The sequence below is a fragment of the Balearica regulorum genome, chromosome 8 (genome assembly GCF_011004875.1).
Source record: "Balearica regulorum gibbericeps isolate bBalReg1 chromosome 8, bBalReg1.pri, whole genome shotgun sequence".
NCBI lineage: Eukaryota > Metazoa > Chordata > Aves > Gruiformes > Gruidae > Balearica > Balearica regulorum.
Window position 1 is genome coordinate 29916650 of NC_046191.1, and position 26431 is coordinate 29943080.

At 45.2% G+C, this 26431-nt stretch overlaps 1 protein-coding gene across 1 annotated transcript in view; it reads right to left on the bottom strand.

Annotated features, from left to right (window-relative positions):
* Positions 1-23724, bottom strand: part of XPR1 (xenotropic and polytropic retrovirus receptor 1) — a 110651-nt gene extending 86927 nt beyond the window's left edge. Inside the window, exons 1-2 of the mRNA XM_075760368.1 lie at positions 23422-23724; positions 16492-16543 (exon numbers count right to left, since the gene is read on the bottom strand). Coding sequence (XP_075616483.1) covers positions 16492-16543; positions 23422-23490 — 121 coding nt within the window. The 5' untranslated portion in view covers positions 23491-23724. The remainder of the gene's footprint in view (positions 1-16491; positions 16544-23421) is intronic.
* Positions 23725-26431: the final 2707 nt, after the last annotated feature.

The window sequence follows — 26431 nt, forward strand, 5'->3', positions numbered from 1 at the left end:
GTTTGAATATCAAAAGCCGCCCGTATCAGCCTACATCAATCACAGGAAAATATAGATCTGTTTGCTTCTGTCTGCTTCACAGAGAAAAGGTTTTTGCCTTTGTAGCTTAAAAAAAAAAAAAAAAAAAAAGAGTTTCTTAAAAACTATGTGTATTGATTTTTATAAGAGCAAGGAGCACTCCAAACATCAACAAACCAAATCCTCCATTACCCCTTGGGAGAAAGTCCTGTGGTGAGTTTTTCAGCCCTTCAAATAAGTAGCTGCCAAATAAAACCACCTGTGTATAGTGGCCATGTATCCTCATCTGACCAGTCATTATATTTGTGCCTTTTTTGTTTGTTTGCTGAAATTTTTAACAGTCCCACCAGCTGCCCAGATGGATTGAAGGAGAAGCCTTCATTTAGGCCAGGTATTGTGTATTTGTCATTACACCTATTTGCCCTGAAGCACAGAGGCATGCCCTAGAAGTCACATAATTAGAACAGTTAATGAATCATTTTTACATTGCAAGTCCTTAAGGGTCTCAGAACCTCTACCAGATTTCATGAATTTCCAACTAGATGATTAAAGTTTCTTCCACAGGATGAATTTACTTATTACAAGAAATCACTTCCAAGATATTTAAATGAAGTACCAGCATCACCAGGGAAAGCTCCAACACACTTTCATACACAAACGGCAAGCACAGGGAGAAGCCAGAAAGATATTTTTTTTCCATCCTTAAGCTTGTACTCTGATAAAGTTCTTAATGCCACGCTGCTGATTAGAGTTAACCACAGAGTCCAAATCAAACGAACGGCACCCCTCCTCCAAAAGGAAATACTTTAAATATGTAAAGTGGAACCTTAGGCAGGTTAAATATAAAAAGTTAAAATCCTAATCCACAGTGAAATGTCTGAAATTCCACTGGACCCATGGCAGATGCAAAACCTAGAGGCCCAGCATCACGGGCAACAGGCGACGCAGAGCACAAAGCAGCAGCACGACAAAACTCTCGCTTGCTATCTCTAATAAGCAGAGCATCATGTCCCTGCTCTCTGCCATCATGTCCCTGCTCTCCACCAGCACCAACTGCTAGGGAACCTTAAAATGAACTTCATAAGTAAATTTTGCAACAGTGGATCATGGAATGAGGTGCAATCTGGCTATTATTTAAGAGGTCCTCTTCACATCTGGAACAGTCATTCTCATGATTAGTGCAAGATGTTCACTGACCAAAATTAGTCCAATTGCTACACTGAAAGGAAATTTCGGGGGGGGTGAAAATAAAGAGGGAAGTTTACAAGAGGAAAACAGAAAAACACCAGTGGCTTAACTGATCACATGCCACAGAAGAAGATCAGAAAACAGAAAAAATTAAAGAGAACAACTTCCAAGTCACTCAGAACCCACCAGCAAAATTTTTTCATACTTGTCAGTCATAACAAAAATCACAGTCAATTTTCTACAGCCTCAGTCTACGCTGTTCATGGTTTATACAAGAATATACAGCAGCATACACGTACTCTTTCAATAGCTTTCACTTACAGACAGTGGGCTAAGAATGACAACTGCCTAATTAGCAAAGCCTGCAGTTTTCAATCCTACAGAGGCATATCCAGACTTTCAATGACACTTAATAAAATTCCTCAAAAAAAGATACCAGAAACAGCCCATCCACCAAACTGGCTAACTTAACCTCGGAGGCAAGGCAGGACAGACCTTATTCCCAAATATGAGACTTTTCCTTAGAAGATAAGCAAGTCGAGATATCTTTAAAGTGATGTGGCAGACCCACTTGAGCAATTCTAAGGAAAACAGTGTCATATATAAACAATGCACTGGAGAGCAGTAAAAACACTGAGCTTACTCGTGTTATCTTATTTTCCTCTATGAGGAAGAGTCGTGGTTCCAACAGTTTTACAAGATTTAATGAACACAAGGAGTGAAACAGTTCAACGCCATCAATCTTGGTTTTCCTCCTTGCCAAGCACGATGCCTTCTGCAGGAACTTACTCCATGCCCAGAAACCAAACCATGCTTTTCTGCTTCTTCCTCTTCCTCCTCTCCCTGCCAGCAGTTGCACATAATCCGAGTTCAAACTTTTGCACTAAAGTTTTACACAATACACAAACATCTTCAGTTACAGGACACTAAATTAGCTACCCAAAAAATATAAAAGAAATATTGTAGTCTATAAAAGCAAGATACAGTCAGATTCAGTATCAGCTTGTGAAAGAATCAGTCACTAACTCCTATTTCAGCCATAAAATTCCTTGCCATGCAGTAAGGAGAAAGCCTGTATAAAAATAAAATGACAAGAGAAAGCTATTAAACAAAATCTGCCTTTAAAAAATGATCTGGTATCACAAATGCTATTTGTACGTTGTGAACGCAACTAATTTGACAGGAGCAGTAACTGGAAACAGATTGTAGTTGACACGTTGACGTATTTCTACTCTTGATTTAACAGGAAAATCTTCAACTTTTTACTGGTTTCCTAACTTGAAATAAAACAACAATGAAAGAGAAGAGACAAGAACCTCACCGTCCATAGTTAATAGCAGCTGGGTTAGTTCTTCAGCGGGTTCTTTCTGGAAAGGGACACCCAGCACTTCAGCAGATTGAATTTCTAAACCACTAGATCAAAGTTTGTGCTATTCATTTATTTATTTGATTATTAACAGGTCACAGAGACTTCAAGACTTGCATGACTTTCAAATTATAAAACCAGAAACGTATAGGAAGAAAAGACACAACCCAACTGCCTATGTATAGCACCAAAGGCAACTGTAATCTGCAACATATTGCTAGTTTCATATACATCTCCATTTCTGGGATAAATATAATGATTAATAAGACAGATGTAACAGTCTCCATGCAGGTTTTACACTCAGACTATTAATACATGTGCAAAACAAAATCCCTCTTTTCTGGATAAGAAAAGCGTTCTGAAAACCCACATCCACAGGGGATGCCCTGTATTCCTTACAGCTAGGTGAAGGCAAACTTTACACGGCAATATGGAACTCCATGCAATACAGCTTTCCCTTAAAACTAACCTAGTTGCTTGGGCTTTGAAATGCAAGAGTAAATATTCCAACAGAACGAACAGCACCTCTGTTTAAAAAAAAAACAACAAACCCAACAAATTATTCATATTATCCTGTCGACAACAAAGAGCCCGTCAGTTCAGGTAGGTCTGCTTCAGAGCTGCCATTTATCCCCCCTCGCCAGTTTAGTTCCACGGCAGCAGCATAATCCTCCCGCTTTGATCAGCTGCAAAACTGTTTGTTTTGAACAGACGGATGCATGGAGCAGTCAAATTCTGCAATCAGTCATCTCACAGACTCCCCAGCCTGAAAGCGAGCACCACACAGCAAGTAACAGAGCTGGATTCGTTAATTAAAGATGAAGAATATTTGTAAATAAATGTATGTACAGAACACTTATGGAATAGGTCGCTTTATTAGGATCTGAACAGATAGTTTTTCTCCCACACGCTGAAGGAAAGCACAGAAAATGAATTTAAAGTCGGCAGGCAGACGCGGTGCACCGCAGAGCCATGAGGCCAGAGAGCTGACGCTGTCTCCTCTCTTCCGCCCCTTCTCAGAAACAGCCATGGTCTTTGCAGCCAAACTAGGAACTTTCTGCTCCATCACCAAATAGTTCGACAAAGTGTGGCGTACAAGAGAGGCACAGGCTAAAAACCGACAAACTCACTCTCAGACTGCACGCTCCCGGCTTTGTTTAGGTTTCAAATAGCCATTTGAGCCTTTGTTTTCAGTTCAAATACCCTCTGCTCACCCTCCGACTTGGAAAACTGAGGATGCAGATAAATTAACTTTCCAACAAAGATCAGTGCGACGTTATGCAAAACAGAAAGAATTAGTGCTGCGTAATCCAGAAGCTGCAAGCGCAAAGTAACTGCGCTCACTTCTGACGCAGCAGAACTGAAGTATAACTAAAAATCAGAAGCAGGACTTAGTGCTAAAAGCTCTCATCAATGTAAATCTGGAAAGATTAATAACAGAACAGCACGACCAAACGATGACCCAAACCAAATCTGAATCCACAAATAAGACTCTAACACTTTAAATAGAGAAGTTGCCAACTCTGACTATACACAACACTCAAGCACTTCCTCATTGTGGCTTATTTCTGCAAATAAACTTAAAATTGAAAAACAGAGAGTGACAAAATGCCAGATCTCAAACAGTCCAAGACATATTGGCTTAGCCTAGCCAAAGGGCTGGAAAAAGTAAACATAAGAGCGGGAAAAGAACTCACGGTGGCAGTTTTCTCCATGCCATTAGAGCCAGATATTGTCATCTGAAAAAAACCTAATTGAAATACTACCATCTCTTTGGGTTACAGTTACAAGCTGCTCCTAAAAGATGTAAACCCGCATTGACATCGGGCAATATGCTGAGAGGTTTGGGGTTTACTTCCTCTGTTTAAAAACCTCACAACAGCAGAACCACGTGAAGAATGTACGTTCTGATGGATATTTGCAAGAGAAATCAAGGAAGTTGTGGTATTTGACACTATGTCTAAGCTTCTTCCCCCCCCCCTCTCTCCATATATATCTAAATTAGAGTATTTCAAGTTGGATCTCCTGTAGCGGGTATAAAGGGATCATACAGCAACATTACAGCACCAGAAACTGAGCGCTTCCATTCTCCACACTACGCTTCGACAAAAAGACCATTTTCAAACTCCAACATGATTTTGCTGAAGTAATTGCAAAACAGTCAGAGAAAAGAGTGCAAATGTAAAATGCAGTTTCATGTAAATCCCAGCTTCTTGCAATATTCATAATAAATCTCCCTGCAATATTTTAACTTTGTACTTCCAGCACAATTCAGTATAGGAGCTAGTAAAAATCAAGCCTTTAGGTACGAGAATGTTAAGGCAAAGCGGAAGCTAGCATTTGAAAGGCTTTGGCATCATTATTCAGTATAAAAAAAATAAATCATTCAAAAGCCCACAGTATCAACCATAACCTTAAGGTTCTTGTGCCGCTTCGCCTCGCTACAGCGGAGAACCCCTCACTGATCTGCTATTGCACATGGTGTTTGTCCAGTAAAGGTAACAGAAAAACGGACACACTGGCGAGGAGCCGTAACAGCAGCTCTTCAGAGGATCAGTATAGCTGGAAGTGATGACAGGGAAATTCATAAAGCAGGAAGAAAATACCCACGCTAGTCTTTTTTACCAACTCTACAGAGTAAAGTGGTGCACATAAATGAAAACCTCAAACAGACATTGATCTAATTACGTACAAAAGAGCACACAGTGCCATAATTTCTCTTTTCTACTTGATAGGTAAAGCTTCTACATATCTTAGACAATAATTATTGTATTGTATTGTAACATGACCGGCCACCATGAGCCACATGCCACAGCTAAACACTGAACAAGAGAGGAAAAAATACAAAACAAAATGAGAATTGCAGCCAAGGATAAGGAGGTGATGGAGCACAAACATCTCTTCCTAAAGTCACCCCGTTATCACCCATACACCTCAATAACCCTGAAATCACTCCTGAAATGGATGGAGGATGGCAAACCCCTCCGGCATACCCTGCTTACCACAGAAACAGGATTCAGTAAAACTGCATTGCATGCAGGAGACTTGCTACAATTAAGGTCTGCTGCCTTTGGTTTCAAAACAGCCAGGTAACATTTTTATGTTAAAGAGACCAAGGCCTTTAAGCACATGCCTTAGAGCACTCACGTTAGTACCGAATTACCAAACTAAAGGGTTTGGCATCCTAGCCTGACGGTATGAGCAGGGCTGGGGGAACCTTCTCAGCTGGTGAGAGTTCCTGCATCAGCAGTTCCTGACTGACAGCTGGGCTGTACCAGCCTCCCTCTCCATGTCCTCAGGGAAATGAATTCCCGTGTCTGATGACTAATTCATTACTTGGATTTGTGCTTAGGCAAGTCCAAGCCCAGATCACGCACCTTCCAACGCTGAATTCCTCCTCGGCCGGAAAGCGAGGGGGTGCACATCTGCTCCATCTAGAACGCTGCATTAGCATGCGGCCACATCAACCCAGCTCAATCAGCTGAGAACAAAAGCCGGAATTGAATCTGTAGGAGCTGGCTGTAAGCAGAAGAAACTGAAAGGGAAATTGGTACAGATCAATTCTAGCTGAGCTGCATTTGGATTTCTACAACTGGAGGGTCAGATTTGAAAGCTCTTTTGTCAGTACCTTTGGAGCCTTTGAGACTCGAGCTCAAAGTCCTGTTTAACACTGACAGTAGCAAACTAACCTTCCACTGTAAGAAGACGGGTGCAGCTAACACCAGAGCCAAAGACACCAGCTGGGGTAGAACGGTGACCACACGCACGCAGAAACACGAGCCAGGAACCAAGAGCAGCCCTGCAAGCTCCGCTCAGCACCGTGGCCCTTCCCAGAGCCGGGGCTGAGCCCCAACCCAGCTCGTGACAGGCTGCAAGCAGACAGACCAACCCACTCACCTTATCACTTAATTATCTTTCTCGATCCGTCACCGCGAAGAAGACATCTGCTGAAGAGAACAGTATTAAAGCTGCGGCAAGCTCCCCGTTGCTGATGTATTGCTAAAACTCACGCCTGATATGGGGTATTTGTGCAGGCTCTGAAGCGCTCGCCAGAACTGCGGTCACCTTACAGCCAGGATCATTACAGCAGATGGGGCTGATCTGGTGTGGCAAACCCCGCAAGCTCAGCATCCTCTCACTAGCCTTTCTACCTCCAGTTGCTCAAAATGTCATTTATAATCCACATTTTAAACAGCTTACCCTGTGGGACATTAAGTTTTAATAAACAAGGCTTATCGATATCTTACTAATTAAAACTACGCCATAAATGAGCGTTGTGTGTTAAGAGCATCACCTACAACACCTGAAATCCACAAATGCAGCCTCTATATACACAATCATCACTTGTGAGCACTGATGTTAATCCAGTTTGATCACAGAAAAGCGAAAGGTATTCTGGCTTTTCATTACCCTCACTGGGAAGCCTTCTCGTGCCTAGGCAATTCAATGAATTCTAACCTCTTCAAGGCTTCAAAAGGACACAAACCTTCCACGAAATGTTTTCCTGCACCTGTGTTCACCAAGATCGGAGCAGAACAAAGCTTTGACCCAGACTTCTAATGGTGTGTTCTCCTGCGTCTGGGCAGGGGAGAAACTGAACCTTTGCCTTGGGCTGCTGCAGAGCTCAAGGACCATCTGGCATATACAAAAGACCATGAAGTAACGTGGAATGCCATATCAGGCTCTCAGATTATTTATTTCCTTGCTTTCTAATTGCTATTTCTGTTTAGGGAAGACAAAGTCATAACAAAACACTGAAGTACAAGCCAAATTCCATTAACTTATTTATAGAATTTACCTTATAGGTACACCAGCTGATCCTGTTCGTTATTACCCCATTTTACTGCACTGACTGTGACTCATTCCTACAGCTGTGCTCATAAGGGAACTGCCTTTAAACAGCACGCGGAGGTTCACAGACCAGCAACCGCACTGTAACCGCTGCCGATGCCCCGGCACACAGCATTAAAAAGACAAAAATATTCACAACAAACTCATATAAACGATCAATCAGCTAGGATGGGAAACAACGCAGGCAAAGAATGAAGGTTTTAGAGCAACGATGTTCATTTTTTCCCCCAGAGGTGACACACGTTAGTTGGCACTGAACTGCTCCGTCTTGGCAGAGCTGTCCCGGAGAGCCACGCGGGGACAGGACACCAGCAAAGGCAGTACCAGAATAGCAGCCTTGGCCACACGTCAGGACAAGTCTGCAACTCTGGGACAAGATAGATCCCCAGTTAACAGCTCGCTCGTGCTGATCTTTTCAGCTTCTCTGTGCTTTGCCCCACAAATACATTAGGAGCATTTATAAAAGCACACTAAGCAATTACAGTAAAAATAAAGCCAAGATTATAAACACAGTCTGGATGCCAATTTTGACTCTTTTTGCTATTTAGAGCTCACATTTCAGCATGCAAAGAATTCTCACGCGCCCCAAAACGTGTGCCTGGAGCTATATAGCACATGCAAAATAAATTGTATTCATATTGGTATGTTATGGCATGCAATTTCCCTCTCCCCAATCACACCGCCTGCCTCTCTTATTAAGTCAAATAGCCTGTCAGCTTCTCATCAGGAAGAGGAAATTGGTTTTCCCATCTCCTAGGAGATAAACAAGGCTTCCCCCTCTGCAGAGGGGAAGTTGAGCCTCTGAGTACACACTGCAAAAGCCAGTGCCCGCAGACGGGCAGGCTGGGGTGTGCTCGCCCCGTGGGCTTTGCACCGTTCCTGTGGCACTCTGTGCCCGCTGCAATGCCAGTCGCCTTCCTGGGCAGAGCAATAACTGCTTTAAAAAGTAGATTCTTGTATTTTCACGCAGTTTTCTCTGGGATTTTTAGCTGAACGTACACAACTCGTGACTCACAGCGCTGCTGCCTTACACCTAAGGAGCTTTAGGTACTCATCATACCACAGGGGAACAGAACCATAGAATCGGACTTTTACATACAGGCTGTACTAATTCAGGGAAAAAAGATTACCACACTCAAAAGTAGCATAAAACAATCTCAAATATAGTAACTAAAATGCCATATAACAAATGGAATAAAATACATATTTTTAACCCCCTTTTTTTTTGCACTGTGGCTTTGCAAAACCAAAGTTCTGCAATTTTGCAGGTTTACGCTGTAACTAAAGTTAATGCATTTACAAAAAGCACAATTATGTTTTAAAATTAATTCATTATCTGCTTTTACTAAAAAGGGGTCAAGCTGCAAGGCTACAGATACACTGTAAAAATACAGGTGAAATACGCAACTAGCCTTCATTTTTACTTCAGGAATCAGGAAAAAAGAAACATGACCAGGAACGGGTTGACTTTTCACCACATCCTTGCTAATTTTAAAATTATTTAATCAAAGAGACAGACCTTCTCACGTTCAGCTATTGCGATAGCCACTGCTATGGCATGGCCTCATGGCAGATTAAGGTATCATGACTGAAGGGACCACTCTAGCAGGACGGTGCCCCGGGACAGCCTTTGCTCCGCCACTGCATCATGCAGAGACATCAGGACTCCATGGGGTATTGCCGCGTTGGCCATTTTTCTAAGGCATCTCACAAGCAATTCCGATGTAGAAGAATAAGATCTCCTTCCAGGGACATTCTGCTCATTCCCTTGCCCACAGCATGCATTTTTAAAGAGAGAGAGAGAAACCGATCAAATTTAATTCATATTGCATTATTCACCAAGTAGCTGTAGTCTCATCCAAAATCTTAATTGTCTAATAATTCAAGTCACCTATTTCAAATACAGCTCCAAAGGAATGACTAGAAACCCAGAGGCTGCCTCCTACACACACACTAAATCTTGCTGTTAAGATGTCTAGTGGAGTCTTTTTTCGGAAACAAAGCCATAAATACTGGCCTCTTGTATATACATGTGCGGTGCTTCTTCAGGTCTATAGCCAAAATGCTGTTTGATGTTCCGCTGCTGTCTCAGGAGTGCTTCGCTGAAGGCACAGCTGTCTGTCAATCTTCCAGCTTTGCGAATCTTTTTCTACTTCACAACCCTCAAGTTTTAACCACTAACACAAAACCTGGCGTGTACCAGTTAAATTACAAGCACCGTTAATTCCTCTAACCACTAAATAGGTAACAGACTGGCATTTTTAAATTACTGGAAAGCAAATGCAGGAAGGAAAAAGAGGGTGGGGAAAAAAAAAAAGGCACAGTTGAGTATTTCTGATGTTGCTGTTACCCTGCGTACATCATTAAGGAATCGTCTACAGCCCATCTGCAGCTGGACTGATGAGCAGTTTGCAGACTCGCAAACGAAGCCTGCCTCTAGGTGCAGCCCTTTCATCCGCGCTGGCCTAGACTACCAGGTCCAGCTTTCACTGTTATTTCCTGAGCTACAAGCAGCTCTTCCATTATCCCAGGTTTAACAGCTCTGAGTACTCAATACCAAAGGATGCTTAAGTAAAAGAAAAAAGGGTACCGAACAAAATCACAAAGCAATTAACTGCCCGTCCCTAAGCCCAGAAGCAGCCTTGAACCTATACTGGTTGGTGTACTGAGGACTCGAGTTCTTCACCCAGCACGAATGCCTCAAAGCTCTCCGAGCTGCTGGGGAAGTTACCCAACACACATCAGAAGACAGAGGAAAATGAAAAAAGGCTTGCTCAGCAACAACACGAGCCTCCCAGCTTATGCACACAGATGAAGCGGCATATCAACCCAGGAGCTGGCCATGGGGCAAATGGAAAGTGTGAGGAGGCTCAGCATTTCCACCAACCACCATCACAAACTTCCTCCAGAAAGAAACAGTAATCTACACCATCCCTCTGCTAACCCATGTCCCACCACAAACTTCTGCCTGGTCCTGCAGGAGCCCCGAGTAGCTCTCCTCTGCACCAGGGGTACTCTGCCATGGACCTTCTGGAATCAGCGGTTTCTAACAACTGGAAGGGTTCACAGCCAGGTGCAAAATCACAAATGAACTTGCAGGCCACAGAAATCAGCACCTGCAAGCAGGACATGACCTCGAGCACCCCAGCTCCCGGGGCAGTGGCAAGGGCTGCTCCCTGCTGCCAAGAGAGCTCTGAACGTACTCCAGTGCCACAACTTGAGAGCTTGTGGTCTATGCGACAGTAATAACATCAAAACTTCTGTTGGCCAGTTCTCTGCACTGTCAACAAGTTACTTTCAATCATTCCAGCTCTGTACCTTACCTGACCTTTATTCCACACCCACGTACACTAATTAATGGTTAAGCAGAATTCAATCGCTTGTCTTCAATACCTCCGAGGAAGTCACTACATCAACAGTGTAGGTGGGTCTGCATTGCTCTGAATGAACAGAAAGTGGCCTGTGTTGGTACAAAGCAAGTACCGCGGTCAGTCTCAACGCTGTTTTGCTGTGAACACTGTACTGCTTTTGACGGCAAAAATGACTTTTACGTGAGAACAAGGTACACTGCAATAATTTTCATATAGACATCTGTGCTCCAAATATTTTGGTGGCCATCCAGCTGTTCCCTCACACTACTCTGCACCCTACTACAACCATACACACTGTTTACCTTTCAAATTTTATTGCCCTACAGTAAGAGAAACCAGACATCAGCTCCTCCTCTAAATGCTAGTATGCAGCCAAGTTCTCCTGTCCACCGTTTGCATGCTCTGGAAGCTAACATTCTCAACAAGCCCAATAACCTCTTTTTCTATAGCTAGTCCAGTACTTGGCATCAGGCGTCCAACTGAGAAGGGGACTGTCATGGGATCGTTGGTTTGGGGTTTTTTTTTGAGTTTACACACTAGTTGTAAATACAGAGGCCTCTAGACTGAACTACAATCTGCACAGAATCAAGGACCGGCACCCAGGGTGTAGGACACCAACCTTCAGTTGCGTGGGTCCTTCAGAAGGACACCGATCCCCACGTCCTTTGTGAGCGCGTGACAACGTAGTGACATAAAGACAAAGCATTCATCTGCTTGTGGCTGCTTCGTGTGAAGCAGTTCTGTTCCAGACACCTTAAGCCTAAGCATTCCCATGTAAACAAAACCTCAACCCGCTACAAAGTAAGCTTATACAATTGGAAATAAATGTTTCTTTTGAAATAAAAAGAAGGCATCTTTATATATACAGACAAACCATAAGCCTTTGATCAACCCTACAAAGCATGTCTGCATAAAACAAATGAAAACTGTCAGCCTCCTAACTTCTGCTGGAAAAAAAAAAAAGTGATTTCCCACACCCTGCTTATTCACTAAGATTACTTATCACCCTAAAGAATACCATTTTATTTATTTAGTAACAGAAATAAATCCAAACTAAAGATTTGTAGCTGTCAGTTAACAGGGCAAGGACATTACAAATGAAAGCAGAAAGGGTATAACCACACAGGACACGCTGCCAGTGCTGGCACTCTCCAAATGTCCCAAACTTGTACCTCTTGCTTTTCTAATCTAGCGCAAGGAAATAGGTGAACATACAGATTGCAAGTATCAGCAGAGGATCTCCAGGACCACTAAAGCCTTTCCCCTACCAATCAAATGTTATTTTAACATCAGCTATTAATTTGGGGTTTGAGTTCTTCCTCAAAGCACTGCTACTCCCCGCTCCTACACTGTTACACCATTCCAGCCCCCCACAGCCCTTCAACAAGCAGTGATCCTTGTTCAGAAGGTGCCGCTGAAATTCAGGATTGGGGCTAAGCGGAATAAATAATCTCCGTAATAAGAAGATAAAACAGAACGCTCTTGTACCATCTGATATTACAACAACAGCATTTGTTTATACAAGTATTAAAGGGAGGTTAAATTTCAATATCTGAAAGACAAATATTCTAAGAAATAATATTTAGAGTGGACCCTGTCCATTTGAGCAGATAATCAGAATGAATAATTTACAGCCACACTTTTATCTCCACTGCAGCTGAGAAGAGCTGCATCGTAAGGAGCTTGGGGAGATGCCGACACATCTGCTCACCAAGTGGAATAATCGGGAGGCCGCCAAGCAACAGTGGTCCAGTAACCTGCTTTACTCAGGTGACAAATGGGACAGGAAGCAGTGGGAGGAACAAGGAATGCAAAAAAAGAACCCAGCATGCTCATGGTGAAGTCACTATTTCATGTTTTTGGCGATACTGCGCATTCTGCTTCGGAGAAAACAAGCGCTACATTAGATTTTCACCCCTAAATTGTCACAGCTTCTTCCTAAAGGTAGCTCAGGGCAGAAAAAGGGTGCCTGCTCACAATGACCTGGCACACAGGCTTTCCTGCTGTGCCACGAGGACTCAGAAGCTGAGAATAACATCACGGCAGCATCAATTCATCCCAATTGCTTCGGTAACAGCAAGCATCACGTAGCAAACAGCTAACAAAGCAAACACACATCAAAGAATTCTCCAGAAATTCAAGTGAGTCCCATCATACAGCTGGGAATCAAGCACCATTTGATACTTTTTCCAGTGATGCATAATGAGATTGAATTAACAGACTAAACACTAATTTTGTACAGATGTTGCTCAGGTGGAAGGATGGTGTGAGTTTCATCAGGGGAAAGCCTTGTAAAAAGATGATGAGCATCTGGAGGAATAACACTGGCATATAAAAAACTGTTGTTACAAAGCAGACAGACGAGGCGGGGGGGGGAATGTATCTTTGAACAGAGTGAAGGAATCTATGCTTACAGCTAGCAACGGCCAAAAGAGACATGCATGCAGTCTGGTATAACTCTCATGCACCTTGCAGTAGTGTCAGGGGACAGCTGTGAACAATCTCCTCCTATCATACAGCCTTGACAGGTTTTGCTTATCCACATCTACAGGGTTTTTGGTTAACATCACAGTCTGTGTTTGTTACCTGAAAAAAGGAAAAAGCAGATGGACATAGGTATGATTAAACATAGCACAATGAGAAGGGTCACCATATAACCAGACTAAAAATTGCACCATTTAGATCCAAGATCCTGTTCCCAGCAACACTTTGTCCACTGAAATAGCACCAGGACCATCAGTTGCAGAGCTGAAGAGTCATTCTGAAGTTAGCTTTGTCTACCCACATCCCAACCAGAAACAGGAGATTCCTAAATACAAACCAAATGAAAGCTATTAACGATGGATGGTTCGCCTATTTATTACTCGCCTTGCCTATTACTTACAACACACCTTAGTTGGGTAGCACTTTTGTTTTAAAGAGCTTCCAAAATGCTTCCTGCATACTACCAAGCAATACAAAGCATTTCTGTATGTATACAAATTTTACCGACTGATACAGCAAGCAGCCTGCAGCAGAAATCTAAGAAACTCATTCACAAGTCCTGAATCACACATCCAGCCGAGCAGAGTAAGAACTAGGACTAGCCTCAGCTTTGGCATGCAAAACTCCCTTTTCACCACAGTCCAACGTATTAACTGAAAATTAGTTTTACAATACACGTAAGGTAAATCAAAACCAACTGTGCACGTCTGCAGAGGGTCTGTGATCAACTAAATCAATTAGAAAATGGATTTTAGTTAGATCAGCCTAAAATAAGATTACCTGAGTCTCATACTGGGAAGCTAGGTTTCAGTAGCACACTCCTGTAGTTTTTGTGCTAAGCTCAAAGCAACACAGAAGTATCCATCGCAAAGTCCGTATTAAAGCGAAAACACACAGGCCGACGGCCAGCCCCTGCTGCTACGTTCCCCCTGAAGTTCAAGGAACCTGCTCCATCTCCTCCGACAGGGACTAGAGCAACATTTTGGGCACAGTTTACATGCAGTCACACACTAACCCTGGCCCAAGGCTTCTAAAACAGAGGCAGAAGGGCTTAAAGGAGAAGGAAGTAAGCGACAGGGATGGAGAAATACCTGGTCTTGATCCATTTCCAGTACAAGCCTTTCTGAAAGCCATAGCTCAGGGGAAGACCCCTGCCCTCCCTCTACCACCTCGCCGCTCCTATGAGCGATGGCAGAAAAATCCACTGGCTCAAATACACCTCCCCGTACAGATGGCTCAGTCACTCCAGAGCAAAAAAGCCTGGCCCTGTCCTGAACCACACACAATTTTCAGAGACTAAAAAGCAAAACAGACTCTAAGCGGAGAGAAAAAGGGAAAGAACCCGCTGAAAACAAGCTTTAAAAAATTCCAACCGCCACGCACGTACTCACATTCACTCAAGGAACAAAAGGTGAAGGAATTAGTATAGCAGCTCTCTACTTAAAGGCAGGTCAGGGAAGACAGAGTTAAATATGAGTGGTCCTGAATAGTTTGGATTACTTTGCTCTCTACAGCAGAGAGGAAGAGACCCGATCCCCCAAAAAAAAGACCCGAAGACATTTTTCATAAGTACAACAACATTAAGTCATTGCTTTCCTTTTGTTGAGGTTTTTAAAGCATCAAAGGAGGCAGGAGCATGAGTTAAAATTCCTTTAACATTTAAAAGAACATAAATGTAATATTATTCTTCATCGTCTCCCCCTTTGCCAAATATGTTTACACACAAACATCACAGCACATTACAGAACATCAGTATATCACCAGAAGCATTAAAAAAAATCAAAATGCTGAATTATAACACTTTGGAGTTTTACAGCTAGCGACTCAAAGCCCACCATGAAATTCTAGGTATCACAAGCAAAACCCAGTAAGTCACATTCAAACATTAGACTACAAAATTTTATTAGCACAGACACCATTTGTCAATAATAAACCAATGGATAGAAGGAGGGGAAAAAAAAAAAAAGGTCCTGTAAATGCTCCAGTTGTCCACAAAACTAATGCTGGATTTTCAACAAAATTAGCAAGTTTTCTTTAAAAGTTAATAGTCAGTTTGGCCTACACAAAACACTTTAGTTCCTCTTAGCTAGAAAATTGATTTTGTGCTGGGAGGGGTGGTTCTCTAGGTTTGTGGGTGTTTTTAAGCAATTTCACCACTCAAAATATAAAGTGAGACTTTTCTCTTTTGCCAGTGTATTGCTGGCAAGTTGCGTTCAGTTTTCCAAAAATAACCCATATGTTTTAGATAATGCTATAATAATAAAAAAAAAAATCAATATTCCACATTATTTTAACTGTCATCTCTCATTTCCCATTTCTAATCAAAGAAAGTAGTTAATAAGCTAAGATTAATAGTGACTAGCATTATTTATGTTAGCCAACTGACTACGCTTAGAAGCGGCAGTTGTTCTTCTGCTCTATAAATATGCAAGAAAGAAGCCCAGAGCCGCATTCAAAGAGGTTAGTGAAGCTAACATTGCATGGCAATCAAAGTGAAAATAATAAAGGTAAGGAGATTAAAAAAACAGTTTGAAATCCACATGAAGGGTAAGAAAATAGGGAGAGAAGCAACATAAAGGCAAAAACTATTCATACTTCAAAGACAAGGAAAAGAAGAAAGATAAAGGGCTCTATTGAGAGATTTTGCACAGATCACTTAATTAAACAAACTATTCAAATTGCACTGAGCTTAAAACCCAATACTGTACTAAAATAATCCATCTAGAGAACTGAGTGGCCATAAACACATGCAAACAAGAAAATACACTCATGTCAACATACACGAGGTAGCACAGCATTTGAGGAGGACGCAGAACGAAGAGGCGAGACTCTTCCAGTTCAAATCACCAGTAACAAACCAGGACCCAGTATTTCTCGAGCACACTTATCTCCCGAAGCGGCTAGCTGTCACAGGAAAACAAAGGTCTATTCTCAAGCGATGAAGAAAGTACTTCTACCAGTGAATGTCCTTATAAGCAAGAGGAATCCAGCTGTTGAAGCCCCAAACTATACAAAGACATTTCTTGTCCTAATGACAGAGGACAAAGAGTTCTAACAATCAAAAATAGCACGCAGGCTGGGAAAGGCCAGGCATTTGCCCATCAGTGTATTAAGTTTACCAATTTAGGAGGACCGAGGACAGAACAGTAGCAGGACTATGTGTCCAGCACCCAATGCCAAGAAAAACATGATTCTCAGTTACAATTTCCTTACCTTCTATAGAAGGGGCCTGGTCCACAGCTGCATATAGCATCTCTTTCAAAGCCTGCAAGGGAGAGAAGGAGGAATACAATTAGTAGTTAGAAATAAAAATAATAATAAACAAAAATTACATTGTACATACACCTGTTTGAAAATAAAAGCTATTACAGCCCTTTTATCCTCCAGACTGACACGGAAAGCTATGGAACATGATGTCAATGCGATCACACGTATTTCTGTTAACAAGAGAAACACAAGTTCATGTTTGCTGACTGCTTTGTCTAAAGCCTGTTACCTCACTAATCTATAAAAATTCTTCCAATTGTATTTTTCAACAACTTCCTTTGGAAAAATGTTTCCTGGTTGGTAGGATGTTAAAGGTTTTACATTAAAAAAAACCAAAGAAAAAACTGTTGCATGACACAGAAAGGAGTACGTCAAGGCAAACGGAGGAAAAGCAGCCTCAGGGATTTCTTATCACTGTGATACAGGAATACAGAAATACACATACATTCTAAAAGCTGAAGACAACTTGACAAAGGAGATAAGGGAACCGGGAGTGATGGTTTTCAGGCAGCAGGACTGGGAGGCAAGGTGGTCCTACAGCTAAATACCGAGCAGCCCTGGCAATAACCCCTTCCGTTACCAGAGCCAGGATGGAGGCATCACATCAGACACCTCATCGACTTGCAGCTCCTTTCCAGGAGACCTCTTTTCAGACAGTTATTAAGACGCTGGTATTATTCCAGCCATAGACTAAAGATTTGCTCTCTTACACATCACAAATGCAAGCAAATAAACTGAATTCGGATCAATGGCTGAAGGAATAACTTGAACCATAGATTTGGAAACAGAAGCCGCCGGGAAGGGTCCATTCCTACTGCCAAGTGATTTGTTTACGCACACCCCAGATCACTCGATAAAGACAGGCATCTTGATGCTCACATGCAGAACACAAGTGTGCTTCACACGCAGCTGCTGCAAAAACAATTTTTTTTTCCCCTCACTTTTGAACCCACAGAAATCTAACACACAAAAGCCACTCAGGTCTTTTGAGCTCCTGTCTCTTCTGCCTGTTTCCCAACATATCTGATACTTCTATAATCCTACACCATTTACCATCTTGTGTGTCATCGTCCCCCAGGTCAAAACATCACAGCCTAAATAACAAATATCCTAATACCCTCAAGGCAAAACCCACAGGCTCAGCAGTTGGAACCTCAGCCCTGTTGTAACATGGTGGTTACAATCCAGTTAAGTAAATATAAGGTCTAAAGGACATGTCTGTTTATCACAAGATAATCCCAGGTGGCAGGCTACACGGGCAGCTCAGACATCTCTCAAAGGGCCGATTCCCGAGGCCACAGAGTTCTCAAAGGTCACTTGCTTAATTGTTTTCCCAACTGAGCCACTGCTGAGTAATCCTCATTGCAGTGGCACAGCTCCTCTACCCTTTAAATTCATCCCAAACACTGGCCACTTCTCTCCTTTTCCCCCATGACTCACTGGCCAGCAGCACACGATGTACCTCCGTGCATCAAGCGCTCAAAAAGCCTTCCCTCTTTTTCCTCCCGCTCGTCATCCTCGCCTACCTGTAACTTCTTCCATGAACCACAACCACACAGCACAGGATAAACAAACCTGAAGAGACAGCAAATTGAAAGCCACTGTAGTAAGAACTCCATCCCTTAACCCACCCAGAGGTAAACTAGCAGCGTACTTCCTATCCCTGCTTTTATCAGTCATTTAAAAAAAAAACAAAAAAACACAAAAACCTAATTAAAAAGGACCACTGACAGTCCTGCACTAAACAGTTTGGAAAGCTGAAGGTGTCAGTCGTCTCCCCACGCAGACTGACGTATTGCAATCTGGCAGCTGCCGGGCAGCAGATTTTGTTACTGCTTACCTGACCTATATAAGTAAACCAATAACCTGGAAGTGAAAGACTCAGTGGTCCCTCACACCCAAGCTATTTAGTCTTCTAGATTACAGAATTTTAGAAATTATTGTTTCCAAAAGTTATCCACCACTGTCAAATGTTTAAGAATTACTCTTTCTGCCCTCAAACTGGACAAAAAGGGTTATTTCCTGACGTTAAATTGTGCTGGCGATACACCTTGCACCTGCAGTGAACTTGTATAAAGGTACAGCAGACAACAACAACAAAAAAGCACTTAAAAACACAACTGTCAAACCTTAACAGTGAACAAATTCAAGGACAAAAACCTTAAAACGCTCGAACAAAACCATTGTTTCACACCACTTGTGCTCATCTAAGCTCGTCCGCTAACACTTAGAAGGACAAATAGTGAAATAGCACAACAGATTTGTGTCGGGAGGTGGCAAGCCGGGGTGCGAACTGCCTATCATGAACCAGGGTTGGAAGCGCAGAGTTGGCCACCTCCCAAAGACTGCAAGCCTGTTTCTGGAAGAGAGACTCCGAAGGCAAGCCGGCTACCTCAGCTATCGGTTTTGTTTTCCCCACCTATTTCCTGATGGAGGGTTTGTCTCGGAGAAATCATTTCTAAAACTTCTCTTCTCCAAGGGCAAAAGTGCTTAAAACCTGGAGCTTCCTTAAGAGGGAAGCCAGCTGCTCATACCTTTTACTCTTCTCTCCCATGAACTTTGTACCTGTAGTATCTGTTCCGATTCTCCTTCTTCCCAGATGCTGCAATTTCAAAGGTATTAAGCACTTTTTCTTTAGAAATACCCTCAGACTTCTGCATCCAGATAAACAAATGCAGGCCAGATTAACTGAAACAAAACTGCCATCTGGCAACTGTAAAACTCCACCGAATTTCCATCAGCCGGACATGCAGACGTACGCTTACACGTAGAAGTCTGAGCAGACGGAGCAACGCTCTTCCTTCTCCTACAAGCACTCCAGAGACGGACAGGAGAGCAAAGGAAATCTGCAGCACGATTTGTGGATAAACAGAGGACTAGCAACCCAATGAGTCCACTGCATTGAAAATTGAGCATTAAATGCAGTGAAGCACGCTCTTAGCAAAAAGCATCAGCTGAAATTCATCCAAGAGCTACCTTAGTTTGTTCAGTACTATGTGGAAAAGAGAAAACTTGCAAGAATTTCAAGAAACTTGACGCATTACTATTAACAAATAGGAAGTTTTTGCATGACAGGTTGTTTAAAACTTCAGAATATTTAGCATTTAACATAATTAACAAGCATTTCCACAAATCAAGCATTTGTCAATACATCATTTTTAACTCAATCACATCCAGGGAGTAGCCTGATAACAACACTCAGTTCTTCAACAGTAAAAATGCCCCTTTACATTGGGATTATGCATTACGTTATTGCCCCTGGTCCTCACAGAAAGCCCCCGTGACCATTTGCACCAACTTAGGTTTCAAGAGCCATCAGTTGGGAACAGAGTTGGCGTAGTAAACGTGACATATGAAATTTGCATGCTTTCATCCAATTTTCAGAATGGAAATGTGGAATGGAAAGTCAAATCAAGTCAATCAAGGTTTGCGTAAAGCTCCACATTAACCTTGATTCAGTCATGGCAAGTGTCTTTGTGAAAGGCTGAATGAAATGGAATGGAATAGCATACGTCATCCTTTTTTCCTCTTTTCTACCAGCCAAGCGCTCTTTCTCAAAGAGCGGACATAGAGTAATGGTCACTGCAGAGCTTTTGCTGAAAGAAAATAAGAATGTAAGCCATAGCTATCAAAGTATATCTTCTTTTTGCCTTTTTAAAGACAATTAATGATTTTTTTTCTCTCTCTAAAGCTCTTTTGCTGACCGAGTATCTGCCCTAAGCCCGGGCAACTTCCACACTTCCTACCAGCACAGTTACAATACTGAGACAGATTATTGTTGGAGGGAAAGATGAGGTTAACAGTAAGAACTTTGAGGACTGTAAATTGTTAAATACCATCCGAAAGTGAAACCGTATTTTTAGGTACTCAAAACACAACAGCCTCATTCTTCCTCCTGACGTTATCAGCAACGTATTACACCTTCCTCCTAGTTTGACTGGCAATTTATGCGAGGCAAAGCTCCTCGCAGCCACGCTCGCTGCGCAGCCCATCAAACCAGAGACATCGCCCAGCGAGGATCTCTCAAGTTACCTGGATCTCACCACACTTTGGGGCTGACTGACTGTATCAGTCGCCTGCTCTCTGACGGAAATAGCTACAAACATCAGAGCAGAAAAATAAGATGGCTACATGTAAGCTGTGTGATACAGAATGACTTAAAGAAAGCAATTTCTAGACCATCTTATAGTCCTTTTATCAGTGTCATGAACTTGACCCAGGAAGTCCCGGGAAACAGCAATGATCTTTTCAGAGTTAAAAACTTACACAACAGGATCTCTCACTCCAGAACAGTGCTTGATTACTCTTTTAATTAAAAAGGAAAAGCTATAAACTGTCAGATGAAGAAACATTATAACGCTATTAAATATACAAATAATTTTTTAAAATTTTACTATGATCCATGCCGTAAGCAATATTGCACGCAAGTAATGAAAGCGGCGCTTGGCTTTACATTTGCTAAACAACAACTCTGGTTTTTTTTCCTTGACAAAGGAGGGCTGCGTGCTTTTTGCCTCAAGTATAATCAACAAGTAAACCGAGGTAGCGCCGGCCTTTTTATGCACCGCACCCACACGACCACCAGTTACTGAATAATAAATGCCAGACTATTCCATTACTGTAATATGCATGAGCGGGAGCTGACTCACATTCAGCCAGCTGCAACAAGGGAAACAAACACTTTTGAAACTTATTACTAAAAAGAAGGGTGGTGTTTTTGTTTTAATTCACTCTATGTTAAGCTATCTATCCAAGAAGGAAATTACTTGAAGTCTAGAAAGAGTAACAAGTTGAAGGAGGTTTTTACTGAAATCTACCTTTAAATTGGGATGGGGGAAGGGAGAATGATATAATAATACTGCCCTAGTTAAAACATCTGAAAATTAACCTCCTGTAATGAAAACAGTGGCCGATAAGCAGCAGAGTTCTTCACACATTAATCAAGGTGCCATAGTTCACTGGGTCTCCTTTACCCTCCCTCTGCATCTGTCTGGTCAGCAGGTAGCCAAAGCTTCTGCCCTTCTATTTCCTCCTTGTCTTCCCTCCAACCCAACTCCAAATCTTCTCTTAGAAGTAGATTATGCAAGTTTTCTGTTTCCAGGAACAGAAAACAACTCTGGAAACTCTCCCATCGGAGACACGATGCAGAGCTAAGCTGGTACTTTTTTGTTACGACGATGGTTCTCCTCCTTCTCAAAGACTGATTCGTTATTCAGCCATCTAGTTCTCCGCATAGTTCAAGGAGATCACAATTTTGTTCTAAAGTCAAATCTGACTGCAGTTTTTATTTAAACATCCGCTCCTTTGCAGTCAGGTAAAGGAAAACAAAGCAAGAGCCAAAAGGGCAGATATGAACTTTTCAAGTTCAACATTATAACAAAGCAAGTTAAGATAAATGTGATTTTCCTTGCAAATACAGACAGATTAATAGGGATACCAGAAATAAATTGCTATTATAGTCCTAGAGAGAAAAGACAGGCCTTCAAATGGTAACAAATGTTGTATGGTTTTGACTGATTCAATCAGTCAAGAAGTTTTGCTGATCATGGCTCTCCAATAACCAGCTTTCCGTTGTCTAGGTTGCATTATTACTTGCGGAAAAGACTGACATCACTAGCGGCCACCACTTTTATTCCTAAGGCTGAAATAGGAAATGGTTTTACTACGAACAACCACCTTCAGCTTCATCTAGTTAAACTGAAGTCAAGCACCACTATGGTAAATCTGAAACTAAGCAATCAGCGTGACCTTTAGAAAGCTGGCATAATAAAAACTGAAAAGCTGTATTCTGCAAATAATTCACGATTAATGCAGCAGAACTTTGCATGAACGGTGTTCCTAAACGTCCCGATTCGAGCGGTTCATCTGAAATCAAGTATGAAATAGCGAGATGCAAAGCCTCCCTACCCTTATTTTTAAAAAAAGGGGAAGAAAAAAATAAAAAAAAAAAAGCAGTCGATGCCAGGTTTACTGCCCTGTTTTGAGTCACCCAGGTAAGCTGTTAGCATTCCCAAACCAGACTGTGGCCCTTCCCGCTCGCAGGAAGGGAAGGTTTGCATCCAGGCAGGAGGCGGTGGGTGCTGCCCGGCCAGCCCGCCCTTGGGAGCCGCAGTCGGAGGCTGAGAGCCGCCTCTCAAAGTCACCCCTCCTCCTCCTCCTGCCTGCGCGGAGAACTGGCGGTGGTGCTGAAAACCCGCCCGTTACCGAGAGCAGGGCTACGGCTCCGGGCCGGGCCGGGCCGGGGGGGGGGATGCCCGGGAGCAGGGCACTGCACAGCCCCGCACCGCGGGCTGACGGGCACCGACCACACGGGAGAGGCAAGGGCCGCGGCAGCTGTCACACGCTGTACACCGGTTTCCTCCAGAAACCTCCCAGAAGACTTTATTTCTTTTTAAAAAAAATAAAAATAAAAAAAAAAATTTGTTTATCCACCCAGCCTCTGACCTTTGTCCCACACCAAAAGGTTACCGGCAACGATTAATGAATTAACTGGCCACCCAGCGCTTTTCCTCCGAGTGGTCCCAAGGTTTTGGGCAAGGCGAGAGCCTTCACCTCTCACAGCGTCCTCTCGGGCCGTCCTCCCGCCGAGAGAACGGGCGGGAAGCCGCCGGCCGCCACACACCGCCGCCGGCCGGGGGACCTGCCTCGCACCCCTCTGCACGGCCAGCGACCGGAGGACACCCGTACCGCTCGGACAGCGCTTCCCGGGCACCGACCGCCCCTCCCCGAGCAGCCACGGGGGACCGGGGCCGGCTCCACACACACGCGCCCCGGCGCCGAGCCCCTCTCCAGCGCCGCTCCCCGCCGAGCGACACGGGGAAGGGGCGAGGGGGGGGCGGGGGGGAGCGGGCCGAGGCGGCGGCGGCGCGGCCCTACCTCATACTGGATGTACTGCTTCCGCCACTCGGGGGTGATGTGCGCCGCGAGGTGCTCGGCGAACTTCATCCTGCTGCCGCCGGGCCGGGGCCGCGCTCGCTCTGCGCCCGCGGTAGTCGCCTCAGCGGCGCCTGGCTGCGAAGGGGCCGCCGCCGCCGCCGCCGCCGGTAGTGGGGGGCGGGGGGGGGCCGCCGCCACACATGGGCCCCCGCCCGCCCGCCCGGCCACTCCTCAGCCCGCCTCGGGCCTCCTCAGCGCCGCCCCGCCGCCGCCGCCGCCGCCTCCTCCGCCGCCGCCGCCATCTTCCCCGTCCCGCCGCCCCGCCGCCGCCTCCCAGCCGTCAGCCGGCCCGACAGCCAACCGGCCGCCGGCAAGGCGCCATCGCCACGGCAACCGCCGCCGCCGCCCACTGCCGCGCGGGGCGGGGCCGGGACGGAGGGGCGGAGCCGAGAGCGGCCGGCCCCGCCCCTGCCCGCCGGGCCGGGGAGGCGGGGGCGGCGGGGGCGGCGGCGGCGGCGGGGCTCCCCCGGCGGGCAGGGGCGGCCCGCGGCGTTTTACCGTTTCTGCTCGGTTTGGGGGTCGGTTCGGAGCCCAGCGTGTCACGTGCGAGCCTCGGGATCTCCAGCCCGGCGCCACCATCAGCGATGGCGGCTCTGGGACAGCCCCGGGTTGAATCCTGAACCCTTTGGGGCTGGCGGGGAGGGATGGGGTGGGATTGGGGTGGGGATGGGGATGGGGGTGAGATGGGGACGGGTTGGGGATGGGATGGGGTTGGGATGGGAATGGGGTGAGATGGAGATAGGAAGGGGTTGGGGATGGGATGGGAATGGGAAGGGGTTGGGATGGGGATGGGAATGGGGTGAGGATGGGGATGGGAAGGGGTTGGGATGGGAATGGGGATGGGATGAGGATGGGGATGGGAAGGGGTTGGGATGGGAATGGGGGTGAGATGGAGAGGGGTTGAGGATGGGATGGGGTTGGGATGGGATGAGGATGGGATGGAGATAGGAAGGGGTTGGGATGGGAATGGGGATGGGATGGGATGGGGATGGGAAGGGGTTGGGATGGGAATGGGGATGGGAAGGGGTTGGGATGGGAGTGGGAATGGGATGAGGATGGGAATGGGAATGGGATGAGGATGGGAATGGGGATGGGAAGGGGTTGGGATGGGCATGCGATGGAGATGGGAATGGGATGAGGATGGGAATGGGATGAGGATGGGAATGGGGATGGGAAGGGGTTGGGATGGGCATGCGATGGAGATGGGAATGGGATGGGGATGGGAATGGGATGAGATGAGCATGAGAAGGGGTTGGGATGGGCGTAGGATGGGGATGGGGATGGGAATGAGATGGGATGGGTATGGGAATGGGATTTGAATGGAATGGGATGAGATGGGGATATGATGGGGATAGGAACGGGATGGGAATGGCATGGAATGGGATGAGGATGGGATGGGAATGGGATTTGAAGGGAATGGGATGAGATGGGGATGGGATAAGGATAGGAATGGGATGGGGATGGGGATGGGGATGGGGTGGGATGGGATGGGATGGGGAGAAGTGTGGCAGGGAGAACAGTGTGCATGGGAGGGAAGAGGTGGGGGCATGGGGAGGTACCAGCCAGGGAAAAGAAAGAGTGAGGATGGAGACCGAGGGGAAGGGTAGGAGAAAACACAAGAAAGATGGGTAAGAATTGAGGGAGGAGGGAAAATTGGCTGGCAGGCCACAAAAAGATGGGGGGAAGGAAAAGAAAAAGAAGACAGTGCAAAGGAAAAGGCGGAGGGGAAGAAAAAGAAAAAAAAAAAGGGGAAATTCTCCAAAAGTTGCACGATGACAAAAGCCTTTGCCCTTGCACCACTCGCCACGCTTCCCGGCAGGGTGCTGGGCACACCGCAGCGGGGCGAGGGGGAGCAGGGACACCCAGGGCGGGGGTAACAACAAGCCCACCTGGGCGGGGGCACGGCTGCCCCGAAATGCAGACACCCCCAGGGGCGGGAGGGCTCAGTACCCGCCGCGTTACAGTGTGAGACACCAAATAGGAGCCATTCGGAGCAGTTATCCCGGGGGCATCCCAGTGGCCCTAATCCTGCCCCTCCCCAATCCCCAGATTTTGGGAATTTGTTGTGTTTTGTTTCTCCTCGAAGCCTCCCAACCTCAGGAGCTTTTTCCCATACCCGCAGCGGGGTGTTAAAGAAGCGGCGGATCCCATCCCAGCTGAAAGCCCATCCCCGAGGCAGCGTTCCTGCCTGCGCCGCAGGCAGCTGCCTGGAGCATCACCGCTTCTGCCGTCTGCGGGAGCAGCACCGGCCCACCCGCCCGCAGAGCTCCTTTGCCGTGGTGATTTATCGGGGTCTTGTCACAGGCCCGGGGACCTCTGATTTGCGAGCGCTTTTACCCGCACCGAGATTTACCCGGCAGCGACAACGGCGCATAGAGCAGCAGCGATGCTCGCTGATACCATCTCTTAATTATGTTTGCAGAAAACCGTTTAATGAATAGACCCTTAGTGCCCTTCGTCTGAAACTTCACACTCAGCAACCTGCCCGGCGCTGACCTCAGCGTGAGCCAACCGCTATGTCACAGCTTGACTTAACATTTAGCAGGTCACCAGCTTTTTTAATGCGTTACCTTTGCAGGCTTGGACCAGATCAAATCACCCGGGGGCTGAGCCTGCTCCCACCACGCTCGGTGGCGTTGACTTCGGCGGGAGCAGACGAGAGGTGGGTCTCCCCCCTCTTTTGAATGCCGTCGGGCTTCCAGAAATAACGTGCAGCATGGGGGGGGGGGGGGGGAGGAGAATGGATTAAGAAATAAATATTCTCTTTAGTATTTGCTGGATGCATTGCATGAAATATGCACCGTGATGTATAATAGGTGAATATCTTCTGATACCGCAGTTTGCAAAAGCAGTGGCTGAAAAGACCTAGTGATCCCCCCTTCCCTTTGTACCTCAAAGAGTTTTTTAGCCGACAATAAATGCTATTTATTTAATATCAATAAATGCTATT